This window comes from Lagopus leucura, unplaced genomic scaffold (genome assembly GCF_019238085.1).
Source record: "Lagopus leucura isolate 7727_CA_CO unplaced genomic scaffold, USGS_WTPT01 Super-Scaffold_100002, whole genome shotgun sequence".
Classification (NCBI taxonomy): Eukaryota; Metazoa; Chordata; class Aves; order Galliformes; family Phasianidae; genus Lagopus; species Lagopus leucura.
The window spans coordinates 70,507,934-70,525,178 of NW_024962263.1; the positions used below are offsets into that span (position 1 = coordinate 70,507,934).

At 37.3% G+C, this 17,245-nt stretch overlaps 1 protein-coding gene across 3 annotated transcripts in view; it reads left to right on the forward strand.

Annotated features, from left to right (window-relative positions):
* Positions 1 to 17,245, forward strand: part of VPS13B (vacuolar protein sorting 13 homolog B) — a 415,483-nt gene that overhangs the window by 313,334 nt on the left and 84,904 nt on the right. For all 3 annotated transcript variants that reach the window (XM_042868778.1, XM_042868780.1, XM_042868779.1), the window contains exon 36: positions 8,356 to 8,763. In XM_042868778.1, coding sequence (XP_042724712.1) covers positions 8,356 to 8,763 — 408 coding nt within the window. The remainder of the gene's footprint in view (positions 1 to 8,355; positions 8,764 to 17,245) is intronic.

The following is a 17,245-nucleotide window of genomic DNA, read 5'->3' on the forward strand; positions in this document are numbered from 1 at the left end:
GGCAGTGTTTAATGATGGCAAGAACCTAGCACACAAGCAGTTAAAAGAAAAAGAAAAAAAATGCAACTGGTTCCCAGTGTTTGCTGTCCTAGGTAAAAATTGTTCTTTTTGTGAACAGTTTGTCAGCTGAAGTAGATCAGTAGATAGTGTTCCCCAGAAAAATTGTATACTTTCACCACACAGGAAACCAGGTTGTCAGCCTGTATTAAGTTGGAGATCAAAAAACAACAAGTAGCTAAACTTGGAAACCACTAATTAAATGAGAATAACAGGATACGTTAATGCACTTCTTGCCACATGAGTTGATTATTTTGTACATTTTTGGCAACTAAAGAAAAATGATATTTCTTCCAGATCTAAGGTAATAGGATCCTAGGAGAAATAAGCATTCATCATCAGACCTGTGGGAACAGACCTCAACCCTAACCCCACGATGCATTAAAGGACTATTCTTTCTCTTTCTACAGTAACTAATTATTTAGAATTTTTAAAATTCCATCTACATCGGTTTACATGACCTTCTCTCTTTTGTATTCAATCTGTTACCGGATTGTACATTTAATTCTTGTCTAATACATGTAAATGAACGATTTGTTGCTTTAGCATTAGGTATTAGTCATTAGGTGGGGAACACATACAACCATCTTGTTTTAATAGTTTTTTAAAATTTATTATCTTTACCCGCTAATCCTTTCTGTAGATTTTTTTTCAATGAACTGTGCTTTCTTAGCTGCAAAAGCCATCTTTTTGATGTGTTCTTCCTGCATGTAAAGGATAGAAAGCATCTCAGTAGTTTGTGAAGTGCAGCTTCATATAAAAGTGCCTTAAAACACATGCAAAATGCAAGTTTTATGGCAGACTCTTCTTCCCCCAGTATTTTATTGGGATGAGGCTAAGGCAAACGTGAAATAAGAAAGATCCTTGATATTTTGCCTTTGGAAATCATTTCTACAGAACAAACTGTCTGGTGAAATTAAGCAATTTCCTATTCAGTGATAAAATACGATCAGGGTGGGGGTTGTCCCTTCCCATCTCCCAGCACTGTGCTGTGGGGAGCACCAGGCCTTGCCTTAGGTGTGACAGCACCAAACAAACTGCGTGTCCCACTCTCTCCAGCTTTTCCCTGCCTTCCAAAGGCAACAGTTGTATCCATTAGCAAGGTCAGTGGTTTGGAGAAACCTGGAAAATAGCAGCTACTAGAAACCCGCTAGAACAATATCTGCAGCAGGTGATAGATTAGTTGGAACAAATTGGAACCATTGCACTTCAGCAATCCTGGTTTCTTTCAAGCTGTTTTAAAAATGTCGTCATTTTAATACACAATATCAGCCCTGCGGAGCAGTCCACAGCAGGTTAATTTGAATCATATGATGTATCACTACCCTCAGCTGACATGAGCCCCGTTCCATGTGTGAAGCCATAATAAATCCATTCCCAACCGAGGCAAATTCCCTGTGAGAAGGTGAACTAATCCAGGCCTCACACTGGCATGTTAGCCCTCCGTAATTGAAAGCAGGGCCACCTGTTCCCAGCACAGTTAGCCTATAGAGAGAAAATTAGCATTAGATCAGATACTTAATATATTGAAAAATCATTCATACTGCTTGCAAGTTCAGCTGTGGGCTGCTTAGCATGACATCATATATAAACCTAGGAATGTGCCCACTTGATCCCAGTTTAACAGTTTTGTTAACCATGGTGTTTGTTAACTTTGAAATGAGAATTTTTTGATTTAATGAGAGCTGACACATGAGAAGGGGAACTGGCCAGGGTGCAGACTTTTCTAATTAACTCTGGGTCATTTGCAAAACTTTCGACTTTCTAGTAGATTTTTTTTGCCTTTTCTCTTTTACAAACAAGTTTTTAAAGCACTGACACTGTAGCCATGAAATGATATTTATTTGATTAAGGGGGCAAGCAGAAATATTCCAAACAGGTGTACCGGCCTGTAGGTATCGCCTTGTTTGTAACACATCTATTGACTGTAATATCAGTGTAATAATGCGTAAAATTACCTTCTAACAGTAGTGGCTGCAACATTTATTTTCAATAAAGTTTAGTTTGTTAAATTTCTAAGTACTGAAATGGAAACTACGCACCAAAGCCACATGGATAAGTTTGAAAATATTTTCTTGGTAGCTTTTACAGTATACTGGCACTCTTTTAAAACTTGCCCTTTTGTTTTTTCTTCACATAGATTGTAATACAAATGTATTGTTCAGCAGCTAAATCAGATAATATTCAGTATTTATGGGTTATTTTTCGCAAACGTGGTCCATGGCCTCGAGCAATGTATTTCTTCTTTCTGTGCTTCAGCTTCTCTGACTCTCTGCTGAGAGAGCTAATGTTTCTCTTAGCTAGGGTTTTCTTTTCATGGTAGTGCCCACTGTATGTGTTGGCCTCAGCACACAACCCCTGACATGCTTCTGTGATGTATTTCGTTGTTGCATGGTCACTTCATTTCAGTCAATGTCCTGTAAAAAGTAGTACATTTCCACCCTTTGTTAGTGTTGTGTTTGGTCTTCAAGACCTACAACAATTGATTTTGGTTTAATTGTGACAGTTTTTAAAAATAATAATATTATAGCATTCTGAGCCTTGTCGGAGATGTCAAACCCAGGCAATGGTTATAGCTGTTAATGTCACCTTTGCATAATGTCAGAGGTGCCCTCATGGAAGCCGGAGTTGTTGCCACAGGCAAACACTTGGATTGAGTTTATTAAGCTCCCTGATGGTTTCTGTTTGCTGTATTGGCCTTAGAGAGCTCCTTTTGCAGGGCTGCAGCATGAAAACTACGGTAGATATGAGTACTGAGGAATGACTACCAATTCTTCCAGACTAATTGGCATCTGTCTCACAGAAGCAGAACACAAGATGGACTGCAGATGGCCTCTGAAGCCATGTCTCAAGTTTCTTTTTTCATTTTCCTTGATCCAAATTGGGAGTAATGCATTAAAAGATAAAAACAATTCTTTTGGATTCTTCTTGCTTTTCAATTTCTTTTAATTTGTCTCTCTTTTGATGCCTAACCAGGGACAATTGAGAATAATACAACTAGTCTTCTCTTTACAAGTCTCTCGTTTTCCATTTTTCTTTTAAATAAATTTAGTTCTTGCAATTCATCCATTTCCCTGTTATTGAAGGGCCACCCTGACTCCAAATCAGAATCAGGACTCAAGACTACCTTTACCTTCCTCAGATTTCTTCTATTAGACTTCTTACATCAGGATTGGTGGCTCCCAGAGAAAAGGGTATTATGGATGGTAAAATGTTTCATGCCTGATGTCTGCTCCTGTCCTGTTTGGAACTAGGAATTCAATTGTCCTGAGTTTAGGGCAAATAGTTTCTTCTATGTTTTATATTCTTTTGTGTTTTACAGCCTTTGTGGGTTAAAAGACAGAGAGAAATGTGTCCATCCAGAGAGGGAAAGATCTGGTCCTTTGCATATTAGCTATGGGAAATGAAAGATCCATTGCAGAATGTGGTGTGCAAGAAGTCACAAATTGCTGAGAAATGCCTTATTTTTCTTTCATAGTTCAACATCTCTCATAGCCTGTGAATAGATACTACTGTTATAAATAGAACTTATAAATAATTTTCATGAAGTTTACTTTCTGATTTTTCAGACTAAGAAAATCCTATAGTAGTTTATTAGTCATAGAAATATTAGCCTGGTGAACATTAGGTTGTGGTATATATTAGAATAAGCCTGCTGAGTTCAATAAGAGCTGTTACTGACCTGGGAGCTCTGTTATTTTTGTATTGCTTATTCATCTTTAGCTCACCAAATAAAAAGTTCTTTTGAGTAATATCATTATCCCAAGTTCACAGAATAAAATTTTGTCTTCACAGTACAAATCTGAATGTTACAGAGAACAAGGGTAAAATACTCATAACCCAGATTTTTTTTTTATCTGAAGCTATAAGTAATAAAATGACAAAGAAAGAAATTGTTTCAGACAGGAATTTCTGTGCACTGCTTATAAGTTTTCTTTTATAGATGTTATGATTTTGTTCAAACTGGCCATATTGAATCCATTGGGTTTTTTGTAATAGATTTCAAAATACATAATAAATGTAAGTAATATGATGACTAATGGGTCAAGTGAAGTTGGAACTTTTTAAATGAGAAAATAGCTGGAAACCGTTTTCAGGAAACTATTCCAGTTGATTTTTGGTCCCCCACAAGGTGTACATTAACATAAACTCCGTAGAATCGCCTCTGGGACCTCAATTCCCTCTCTGATTTCATTATTGCAATGTGATTCTTTTCCTTTTGCTGTTAAGTCATCTCCTGGTGTGGTGGGAGCATATAATAAGTGTAATTTATTTATATTTATCTAATCTCCTTTTAACTCACTAGTTATTTCATCATTCTGTTTCCTAGTAGCTGTTCAGAAAGTTGTGAAGGGTAATTAGAAACTAATAATTGACAGACATGGATTTACTTAATAATCTAAAGAGATGTAGTGAAGAAATTGCAAGCAAGGAAGAAAAATTCAAATTCTACCCTCAAATGCTGCACTCTAGTAAATACTTTGCTTTAATATCATGTAGCTCAGCGTTGTTAAAATGTAGTCAGAAATAACTCACTTGAGCACCACATCTTTACAAATCCAGTAATTCTCTTATTCTTTATTTGCTGGAAATAGGTGACAGCCATCTTACTACTATGCCTTAAATCTGAAGCATCAGTCTGTAATTGTGGTAGATAGTCACTGGTAGGCAGAGAACTGTAGCAATGTAACTGAGGAGTTAAAGGAGGCTTTCAGTTACTTCATGCTCTGTTCAGATGCTGATAAAATTTTGGGGCGATTCAAAGTGTTGTTTGAATTATGAGAACCCATGTTTTCCTACTGGTATGGAATGTGCGGCGTGCTTCCCAAGGTGTTTAACATCATCTAAAAATACTCTTATCGCTGCATTTTACACCCTGGGATTTTTTTTCCAGCTGCATGGAAGGTGACCTTTTACATTGTAACATCTCTTTTTAGCCCATTTTGGATGGCTGGAGAAACTGCTGAACATCCATCTTCATCAACTGCTATAAATAACTCTTCATATTTCACCAGTTTTCACTGTTGCTGTCCATCACTTAGATATGTTTTTCTTAGAGGGAATGTTAAAGTTTCTTTTAAAGTACTAAGTATAAATTGTAGAACAGGACAAAGACTAAAAACATGTAGATTACACAATTGGAGTTCTATTTTTTTAATGTTTTATTTAAAATGCCAAAGAATCTCCTTACATAATCTTCCCCCAGTTGTAAAAATAACCTATGTCATTATGAGATAGTTAAAATATTTGCAGTGAAGGTTCCAAAGTTACATTTTCTGCAGTTACGCTCCTTGGCTGCCACCCCTTTCTGTCGGGGCTGATTCACTGTAAAATAATAACTTAATACGAACCCTTGTCAAGTTATCGGTCACGACAGCATTTTTGCTGCGTGACATGTGTGGTTTCCAAGCAGAAAGCAGGAAAGCCATTTGCATTTCTGGTGTTCTGGTATCAATTTTTTTACTGCTTTTTTGAAGGAGTGCTTTGTTTATAAAAATGAGTAACAGCTCTGATTAAACCTAGGTACATCCCAGCACAGATCTCCATCAGCCCCATGGCTTCTCTGCCCTGCCCTAACAAATCCCATAGGGAACTGAAGCTCTCAAATTCAGCTCCTCTTCAAGTCTTTTTCAGTCATTTTATTCTCAAGCATTAGTTTGACACCTGTCCTCCCAACTTAGGTCTAAGTAGTTTTCAGAGTTAGGGTTTTTTTTTTTTTTTTGTCTTTCAGGTTCCACTACCATAGGAAAACGTTAGCACTAAAGCATACCATTGACAAAGAAGTGCAGGGTGAAAGCCCTCACACCAGGACAGAAGGATGCTTTCCTTTTATGTACTATCTGATGTACTTAATTGTGTAGCAATGCCAAAAATTCTGTTTTATTTCAGTATCCTGCTACTATTTATATAACAAAGAAAATTAAGTTCACAAGAGGCTTTTTTTGAAGAGACTCAGGGCCCCAAATCCTGGTGTGAGTCAGATTTCAAACTTGGGTCATTTTTAAAAATGCTGTTCTCCTTTCCACCTGAGTGTCATAGATAGGTGAACATCATAATGTGCCACATGTCTGTGCTTTTTTTCATAGCACTCCTTTCCCCATTCAAAGGGAAGAGAGGACCAATGCTTTGTGCAGAAGCAGGGTATTTTTAGTGCCAAGGTAGAAGGATTTTCAAGTGTCACGACGTCTCTTCCCTTGGTTTTAATTTTTAAAAAAGAGTGGTACATAAATATTCTGAAAAATCTTCCAAGTTAATTGCATATGGCTTTGGATGCCTAAAAATCTTTCCCTTTTCTAATTTTCTAATTTTCCAGTTTCCCTAGCTTTGATACTTGCCCTTCCATTTGGCTCATGTGTTTGCTAGTGTTTACTATGGGCTTTGGCTCAGTGTGGAAGATTTTGACATAAAAGAACGCATTTTCAGAAAACTAATGATTAAAATTGAGAGGAAAAATTAAAATAGATTTTTAATCCTAGATTCCAATTAGCTTTGGTTTGTGAAGTACTGTTGATGTTTTTCTAAGATGATTATTTTTGTGCTTTCATTCAGATGTAACAAATCTTTCATGGCAAGTTTATCACGTCTTTGTAGAAAAAGTGCCAGTTTAAAATTCACAAACTCTTGGGATGCCAAATCCTCTAACTGCACATACAGATATTCTGGGGAGTCAGAGCATGGCTTTGCCATGTGCCTGGGACTCTTAGTTACGAGCATGACCTTAAGAACAGATCCAAATCTCTGCTCCTGCTACACTTTACCCTTGTGCTACGAGTTTCTGATTTACTAGAGAGGGAGAATCAAGTTTATCAGTTTGCATCTGCGCTAAGAGTAGAATGTGATCCTGGACAACTTTTAATATAAGTCCTAATTTGGGTTAAATGTTCCTTAATCTGTGTAAAACCTTCAAAAAACAGGGTTTCCATTATGTGTTGATAGTATAACTTGGAACTAAGTAGCACTGTTTTCTCTGAACATTTAATATAGCTTAGGCATCTGAAGAGAATTTTAATCCTTTTTTGCTCTTGAAGGGAAGGGGGGCAGGAATGAAGCAGCAAGGTGAAAGCATGCGTTTACCACTGACCAGGTGGTTGCCAAAGTACCGAGTGGAAGTTTAATTTGAAATGAAACATTTTAAAAACTAAGTAAAACTTGGATTCCTGTAACAAAGTATAATGTACTGATAAGGGGGCAGACAGCAGCACAAGAGTAAATTTCAACTTTGTAAAATCCTGCTTTCCATCTGTGAAATAATCTTGGTAACTGCAACATCTCAACTATGAGAAATACAACTGTTATCAATGGTGTTCATGTTGTTACTGGTTTCTAAAATTTCAGTGCATATTATAGCAGTCTGGGAGGTAGCAAAATCCTTTACTAAAGAGATGAAAAATTGTGACTTTATGATATTTTTGAAATATCATGTATTTCAATTTCTCTGAAAAGCAAATAAAAAAATAACTCAGTTTTATATTTGGCTTAATTTTTCAATTCAGCATAGATATACATTGAAGAAAACCACTTATAAACCATGTAGGAAAGAATATACATGTTTTTCAGTCATTTAAATGCGTTGAAAATGTTCACTGTTGCCTTTGGAATTTAGTCAAATATTTCTACTGTATGGAAGACTCAAGAGAATGTGGAGTATATTTATGTTTTGACACAAAAGGGCTACATATTTACCTTCCTACAAACTCAAATGAAGTGTTTGCCTTTCAGATAGTTGTGGTGGTCCCTGGAAAGAAACAAGAAAGTAAGATTTAGATTGAGACATGATTCTTCCTTTAGAACTGTAAATAGTGAAGATTGCTTGTAGTCCTTCTGCTCATACTTCAATTCAGATTTATTCATGAAAGTATTGCCTCTTCACGTTTTATCAGTGATTTAGTTCCTTTAATGAACCATAATAGGAATAATCTCTCACTGGTGACAGGTGAGAGGGTGAGCGGAAATGGCCTCAAGTTGTGCCAGGGTAAGTTTAGGTTGGATATCAGGAAACACCTCTTTACAGAAAGAGTTGTTAAGCAGTGGAATAGGCTCCTCAGGGAGGTGGTTGAGTCACCATCCCTGGATGTGTTTAAAAACCATGTGGATGTGGTGCTCAGGGACGTGATTTAATGGAGGGTTGTTAGGCTAGTATGGTTAGGTCGTGTTTGGACTCGATGATTTTTAAGGTCTTTTCCAACCTGAGTAATTCTGTGATTCTATGAATATCTCCAGTAAATGCTTACTTTTTTCCATTGCTTGAATAATTGCGTTGTAATTTCTGATGTTTCTATCCCCAATTCTGTCCTACAGCTGACATCAATGTGAATATATCCAAACCTTTGAAAGCAAATCTGAGTTTTGTCAAACTTGATCAACTAAAAGAGTTTTTGAAGAAAATTATGAGCACAAATGACAACAAGACTGGGAAGGAAACTGCTCCATCAACTGGTACTCATCCAGATGAGGCTGTTGCTTCAGGAGCCAAACACTCCAGTACAAAGGGTTTGTTACCTGCAGTGAACACCAGTGCTGCACAGGAAGTTTCAGTACAAGAAAACCTGTGGCAAGCTCTTTCGTGCTTCCAGAAAATTTCCATTCACACCGTCCAAATGGTCATTTCTATGGAAACCGTCCCACATCCAAGTAAACCTTGTTTGTTAGCTTCTTTGTCAAGCCTCAGTGGAAGCCTGAATATTAAAGGTGGCCATAAAACTGCAGGTAAGAGTTTCTGATAATTAGAAGTGCTGCTGATTTGCTTGAGTGATGGTCCAGTACCCATTTGTTAGTGGAACTCCTATAGCTAGCCTAGTGAATCCATGGCAGAAAATAGCAAACCCATAATAGGGTCTGTTTGCCAGAGTTCTCCTTGCAGTGAGGTAGCACCCTGGAGTGCATAATTTTCTAGTCAGTACCCCCTCGATTGTAATAACTAATTTATTGACAGAATTCTGGATGGAATAACAGTTGCAAGATTCTGGGGTTCTAATAATGCAACACACACTTCAAAGAACATTTTGACAGTTTTCACTCAATAACTACTTTTTTTTGTTAGGACCCAATAGTTCAGAGTCCTGACATATGCTACTATGTAAATACTTGGTCCTACAATTATTCTGTTCCAGGCTTATAAAGTTTTATATTGTTACATATTTCCTCTGCACAACTGAGAGGCTTACAGAGAAAATGAAGGTGCCTGTCCCAATGGCTGCTTTCATTGTTCCAATAATGGGAATGCCAGATACTCGTTTAAAATGAAGACGTTTTGAATATCTGCATAAATTGTTTTATTAGTCTTTTAGTATAATTAACAAGATGGTACATTTGCATGATCTGGAGGTGAGCCAGGTGTTGGTATTTGGCAGAGCTGCTCAAGCGATAAAACGGTCCATAGCTGAGAGCAGTGAGTTCTAGGCCAAGCTAGGTGGTGATTTATTTCTTTTTCATCAGAAATATTTCTCCTAGGGCCAGCAAGTTTCAGTGCTTCTTTATTGTTTTAAAAGTTAAAAATGAAAAATTTAAGGTTCAGAGGACTTGAAAGCCTGTGAAAGTGCTGGAGCCTGAAACTCCTGATTTATCCATAAATAAACAGCAGTGCAGGCAGGAGCAGTGACTGCATTCCCACGCTTTTCCAATCATATCGCAATCCTGGCATAGAAAGCACAGCAACAGAATAAGGGGTCTTTTTAATATCCTTTAAATAGTTATTGTTTTCTTTGTGCGTTATAATCCTCTTTCTTTCCATCACTTCCCCTCATTTATACATTATCCGTCCTATACATTATGGTGTCTACAGCAAGCTTCGATATATCAAAGCCGAGTCTGTTCAGTCACTGCACTGTAAAGCAATTCAGCAGACTCAGCAGAGTATGTCGCTTACCCTGGAATTCTTCATCCTCCCAGAAGAGGACTTACCTTGCCATGCGTGTTGAGGCCTCAGAAACACTCTGCTGCGAAGCTCTCTGCCTCAGTTTTGCTGATAGCCTGAGTAAATAAATCTTCATCTTTCATGTCACAGTCCTCAGCATGTTTGTAGTGTAACATGCAGTCTTAAATACAGCAGTACTGATACTGAATGAATGAAAATGGAAACTAGGTTTTCTATATAAAAAACATCTATAACCAGACAGTAAATGGACCTTAAAAGACTCTTTTAACATTTCATGCAACTAAAGTTGATGTACCTTTGCTTTATGAAAAGATAAATGAATGTGCATGAGATTTTGCATGCAGGTGTGGCTGTGCTAGAAATAGTTCTGTTACAAGTAGTACGAAAGATACACTTTGGCAAAGCTGATCGAAACCATCCCAAACCTTTTAATAATAAATTGTTTGGATATTTGTATAAAATTGTCAGTTTGCAACTAAAGTTCTGATAGAAACCGAAGTGAAAAATGTAATTTCAGGAAATGAATTAAATTATCCTCCGTGGGGGAAGCATTGTTATGATCTTGTGTTGAATAGCTTTAGAGAATGCCACAGTTACTAACTGGATTTGCTTTATTATTGCAAAAAAATTATGCAAGTTAACTCAATTTAAAAAAAAAAAAAAAAAGTGTGGTAGCTGTGTCTTGGGAGCAAGGAGCATTTAAATATGTCAGTTCTTCACTACTTTTCCTCTTGCAGAACATTTTATAGATGCACCTTTTGAGCTGAATGGGCTTCATGTCAGACTTTTTTACAGAATGAAACTAATACACAAATACTTCACTGTGTCTTTGATTTTACAGTCAAATAACTATTGTGACCATCTGCAGCAGCTGCATTTTACGAATTACTTGCTGAACCAAACTAAGCGCAATGACAAAAGTAGTCATCTCAGATGTACTGTTAAAACAGAGAAAGAAAAAGGAGCGTTGCTTGCCTTTTGTACAGTATGGCCATCTGCTGTACAGATGTTATTATATAGAATGACTTCAGATACAATAATTGTAGAAAATTTTCATTAAAACCTCAACAATTTGCACTTGTTTACTTGAATCTGCATAACTCCCCAGTGAGACAACACAATACGCTTGGGGTTTCTTTGGTTCTCACTAGCTTTCTCTTTGATCCTTTTTGATGTGCTGACTTTAATAAACATAGTTAAAAACACTGTTCAAAAACATCATGGAAAAAACTACAAAGGAACAATTACAGCAGTAGAAACTACTCTAATCCCTTACTTATGCAAGCTATTTTTAGTGAAATATGTTTTTTTACACATTTTATGTGGCGGAGTTTTATAAACAGTGTGAACGACCCCTTTTCCAGATGAGCTTTAATGCAGGAGTTGAAGTTGTTTTGTAAGGAATCCTATTTGCTAGAAATTATTTAGGGGGAAAAAACCAACCTCATATGACTGTATCGTCAGCATTTCTCCTCCGTTATAGGAGGAAAACAAAAGTGCGTGACCCCATTTAATGCTTTGATTCTTCAGCTGAAATTAAAAAAAAAAAGCCTGCTATATAGGGATTTTTTTAATTATCAGTTTTCCCTCTAGACTTTCATGGCTTACTCACAGAAGATAAAGCCTCTGTCTTTTAATTATTCTTTTTTTTTTTTTTTTTTTTTTTTAAATGAATGTTAAAAAGTTGTACTTTCTGAAAAGCAGTGGCTAATTAGTTGAATTATTTCTTTCACTTCTAACAAATGTAATTATTGAACCCTCACGTTACAGTTGGATCAAATTGAAACACCTTCAGTTCTACTTATCCTGCTGCACTGTTATTACAACCCCAAACCTTTAGCGTTTCAAGGGACTTCATTTTTTTGGACTATTTCATGTTTCAGTGCAGCAGTTACTTATAACAATGCAGTAAGTATTTCTGCTAGAACACTTAAGCTCTCCTCTGTACTTACCCTGAATAGTTTGGTTTTAGCAAAGTATTACTATTGTACAATGTCATGCAGTGTACTTGGGGGAAAAAAATTCCTTTCCCCCCAAAATGTTATTAATTTTACTTTGGAAAAGCCTGAAGATGTAAGTTTTTCTGGTACCATTAAGGGCAAGAGCTTAAGTCATATTGGTGTTAAATAACATAATTACTTGTAGTCAGTTTAGGTTTTGTAGCTTAGAGTTACAAGTTAAAACTTGTGCCCGTTTCGTAGAAACAAATAACAAACATTTAGTTGACTTTTGACAACTTGTTTGTACTGCTGATGAAAACCTGAAGTTTGAAAACTGTTGTTAGACCTGGTTCAGTGGTTTTTGTCCTCTGAGGTATGTGACATCTTCTGCGAAGTGGCTGCAGCACTCAAGGGTTGCAGCTTTGCAATTGCTTGCGATCTGTAGCTCACTATAGAAAGTTGCATGCTGTTTAAGTCCAAATCACTTCTAGTAATAAATACGAGGAAACAAAGCGAGTCTACACATATGACTTCCTGTTAATTTACGTTTGGTGTTGAAATTAGCACTATCTACTTGCCAGCAGAGCAGATAAATGAGAGAACGGGAGAACTGCGCTCTCCCCAGACAGCAAAAAGCCGCAGCTATCAGAGGAGCCTAAATATCCTCTGGCTGGACACAGAGGGAAGCCTTGCTGTGCACTGCCTGAAGTTAGGGAGCTGTGTACAGTAAGTGCTCCAAAGATCATAGAGTTCCCCAGCCCTTTGTCCCATATGCAGATATATTTACTTTAGCATATTAAGAAGGGGGAAAAGTAAACGCTAGTTGTACGTATGATAATTACAAGTACTTTTTAAACATAGAAGAAATTACATACTTAAGATATTTTTCTGAAATATTAAAAAATAAATGGTGCTATTAATTGGTGGAGAACAAAGACCAGACTTCATTTTGGGGTTAACTGGCTCTCCTGAGAAAACTCTGCTAAGGCGTTGTCATAGCCTTTGGATGCTGCAGATATGCAAGTTAGCCCATGGGGAAATAAAACATTAAATTAGATATGACTACCTAAAATAATATGCAGCAGTAACAAGCCATTTACAACACCCAGAAGGCCTTTGTTACTTTTAGAAAGAAATATAAACTCTTTCCAACACTTGAACAATAGGAAATTAATTCTTTGTCAGTAAAAGTCACAGGACAAACTAAATATTTAAATGGCCACTGAGGATTGAGGTGGAAGTGCAGCTTGTAGACAGCTATACAAATCACTAACAAACCTTAATGAATATTGGGTGTGGGCATCGGGGTCCTGTCAGATTTGACACCGTGTCCCAAGTAGCTTAAACCCAACACTCAAGAAAAGGTGGAGACCTCATCAGGTCTCTAACATCTGGGATTTTATTTGTCATTTTGGCATACCCTGCAAGCGCAAAAGAAAGAGTAAAAGGGGATTATCTTGACAATGAAATGAGTTACTGAATCTTGTGATAATGAAAAGCAGAAGAATTCTAATTCCCTTCTATAGTCCCTGAGGTGGAGGTGCGTTTATAGTTCTGCAGAAGTATAATGTAGGAGGGAAGAACAGATGGCCTAAAATCCATGAAACAAGACACCACCTAATCCCAGTACTGAGTACCACTATTAATCCTGGTCAGATTCCCTACTGGTACTTCGTAACAGGGTTCAGAATTGCTACTGAGGAACCAGCATGTTCACTTGGGGAAAAGAAGAAGGAAAAAAAAAGAAAATTAGTTGTAGGTCGTTGACTGAAGCGCTGCTGTTGTGGAACTGCATTTACGGTTGAAATATCTTCAAATGGTAAACTCCAACTGAAATTCAATTCGGAACATATATGATTGATTCTGTATTCTCTTCTGCTTTTATTGTGAAAGTGTTTGCATATTTTTAAGACCAGGATTTCTTCTGTTACGTGGATCCCAGTGCTTTACGTAGCAGTTGTATGTTATTTTCACAGTGCTTGGTTCTGCAGAATTCTCTAAGAATTAGAATATAGATCATGAATGCCAAGGTTTTTATTTTTACTTTTGATACTTTGTGCCATTACTTCAGCTCAACCCAGAGGACTTTTTTAGGATATTTTGCAGTGTGTGGTATAGAAAGCAGCAATCAGTTGTTACTGTTTGGTCTTAGGGGCCAGTTCACAAGGTTGTTCAAATTGCAGGCATGCTGGCAGCACGTTTCTTCTTTTTCTGTGACAAGAGTATTTTTAATGGAATGAGATCACCAGCTTCTTACCCAGAGAAAGGGAGCAATTCCATAGGAACTCCAGGTGACTGTGGCCGTGCATTTCCACACTTGGCCTCTTGCTAGCTCTGTTATTCCTGCAGCTGTTAGGAGTTGTATCAAGGCACTGATGTGTTTGAAAACCGATGCAACAGGAAAGGAGTGTCCAGCAAGATCACCTTCATCTGACACACTGGGGAAGTTATTTTAATGGCTGTGCTAGCACATTTTTAATTGAAGAACCTCTCTATGCCCACCTGTAAAGCAGTAGCAAGAATGTTTAGTCACTTTTCTAAAAACTAATTATATCTAAAGATAAAATATTTATGAGACAAGAACTAAGTATTACTCGTGTTGATACAACTCTCAGTTCTGAAAGCTGGCTTGACAAAGGTGAAATGAGCACCGTTTTCGTTGTTCACTACTCTTCATTTTTCTCCACTTAGTTGAAATAGGGTAGGACAGTACAGCGGTTTACACATATATTAAAATTATTGTATACCAAAAGCAGCCTGGAACAAAACTGAAAGTTCCTTTAGATTAGTACACCCTTTCTGACCAGACATATCACATAATCCAAAACTACCAGATCAACAAGTGAATTGAGATTTTTCAGCTATTTAGTATTCAGTAGTGTAATGAACATGATGTACCTGCCCAGTTATTCTTTAAGGGAGATGAGCTCATTTCAGATAGATAACCATCTTTGACTTCTCTTCTGATTCATCACTGACCTGAACTCCATTTGAACCTTGTTAGACACAAAACAAGCAGGATTCCTGGCTTGAGCTATAAAATATAATTAAGCCCTTTTGAAATGATGTGTAAAAGAACATAGCTTTACCCCCACTATAACCACCACCACCACCACAACCAATAAAGTTAAATCAAGCACTGCCTGTAATGGATTAAAATAATAAATGTTCCTGGATTTTAGTGTTTGAAGTATTTGAAGAAAACAGGCTCCCAGCAGCCAGGACTGCTGAATGCAGGGGGACATTTATTAGTGACGAATTCAAGGGTTTGGCCTGTTTAAGATCATTGCTTTCTGTTTACCGTGTGTTACGCATCTCGTGTTTTTACAGAGCCCACATGTGTCCATATGTAATGCTGAACAACTCTCTTTCACTAAAGAATAGTTAATTGGTAATGTGTAAATACTGTTCTCATGGGGAGAATGAACTATCATAAGATTCAGCTCGACACTAATGAGAAATCCAGTGCGGTCAGTGGATTATTAACTAAATCTCTCCTGGAAAATTGTCCTTTACTACATCTCACTGTTTGTTTGCTACTACTGTTTCCAGGATTAACTAAATTGGCTGTTTCTTAAATAAACGACAGTATTCCCCTTGTAATTATTTTCATAGCTTTGTAGCCCCATTTTCTGTCAGAAGCCACTTCTTAGAGGATACCTATCAGCAAAGCATTGCAACTGTAGCACAACTACTTTCAATAGGTGAGGTATCTCAAGTTTTCTAAAGAGGAAAATAATTCACATGAATAATTATACCTAATATACATATGTTTATGTAATCATAGCTGCCTTAGTATCTGCAGCAATTGTAAAATAGATACTAAATGCAAATGTGAAGAATGAATGTTCCAAAGCAAATATCACAGATCATTACCCTTGTAATGTGTGACATTAAGGTAGAAGGTACTAAGGGAGAGCTGCTTGCCCATTACCCGTCAGCAGCCAGATACTGTCTGTGCTGTCCAACCATGGAGTATACCAGAGTGCTGTGGTGGTGCTGACCCCACGGCACACATGCATCTCTCCTGGTCTGAGCCCACACCACAGGTTCGGACTCTGGGTCACACTGTTGCTCCTGAGCTGACTCAAACTGGGAAAAGCAATTTTTTTCCCAGAGATAGGATTTGTAGCAAAGCTGTGACTGTTTTCCAAAAGGCTTTTCAAAATATACCTTGTCCATAGCCCAGTGCAATTTGTTCTATTTATTACGCGTGGTTCTGTTTTCTTAAAACTCTTTTCCCATGTAGAAATTTCCAATTAAAATAATGCTCTGTGTTGTATTAGGTGGCAGTGCAGAGAACCAAACAGGATTTACAGCTACCCAAGGAAGAGCAGTGCGGTGCATTACAAAAGAAAAAAAATCCTGCTGCATATCTACTTGTTTTATTTGGAGTCAATTCAAATATCAGCAATTCAAAATGTAAAATAAAATGCCCGTAGTTAATATCTAAACATCGTCTCTGCCTTTGTCTTTGTCTGTGAACCAGGAAAAATAACAGAGTTCATTCTAAACACCTTTTTTGCCTCAGCGCTGATTGTTGCTGCTGTAAGCAGTGTGTTCGCTGCATCCTTTTCAGCGGGCTGCTCTGGGTTTCTGTGCACGCATGCAGAGATTTACACAGGAGGCAGTTTAACGTGGTGCCTCTTACTGATGGTACCTCCAATGTGTTTATGTGCAGCACTCAAATTCTATGAAACATCTTTATATTAGCATAAATTAAGTCTTTACTGACTGACAAAGAAGCCTGTCATAATGGCAAACCAAATGTTGTCTTTTAGTAAATTTTCTTCATTATTCTCCTCTGATGACCTCTATGTGTAATTTCTGTGCAAGGTGATTTCTAACCCCAGTGTTTTTCAAATCCTCCTACATTATTCCCAGCTGTATAAAAATATCTGGATATACCTTTTGAGTGTATGTCATTGTAAGGAAAGCTGTACTGAGACGGAAAGAAGCCTGACAGATGCTGTGATTTGCTCAGTTAGAATGGCAGCATCTTGAGGTGCTGCTGTGGGTCAGGGTGGGGTCTGACAATGGAGGGTTTGCAGCATTCTTTAAACAGTGTCTAAAGCAAGTGCTTCATATTTATTAGTCTCTTGGAGGAGTATATTAAGAGTCATGAAACCATTTGTTTCTAGAAGTAAATTATTGCACGTACTGAAAAGTATGTTGGTGTTCATGAGCAATAATCCAAACAGAACAAGTTAACTTCTACATATCACAACAATCGTTTATGAAGATATATGACTTCTGTGTGATGCCATCTCAAGTTCACTTCAGATGGAGACTTTGATTTAATCTGTTTAAACTTAAGTTACAGTTCTACAATAGAAGTTTGTGAGAGACACATGGAAGGATTGACTGCAAATAG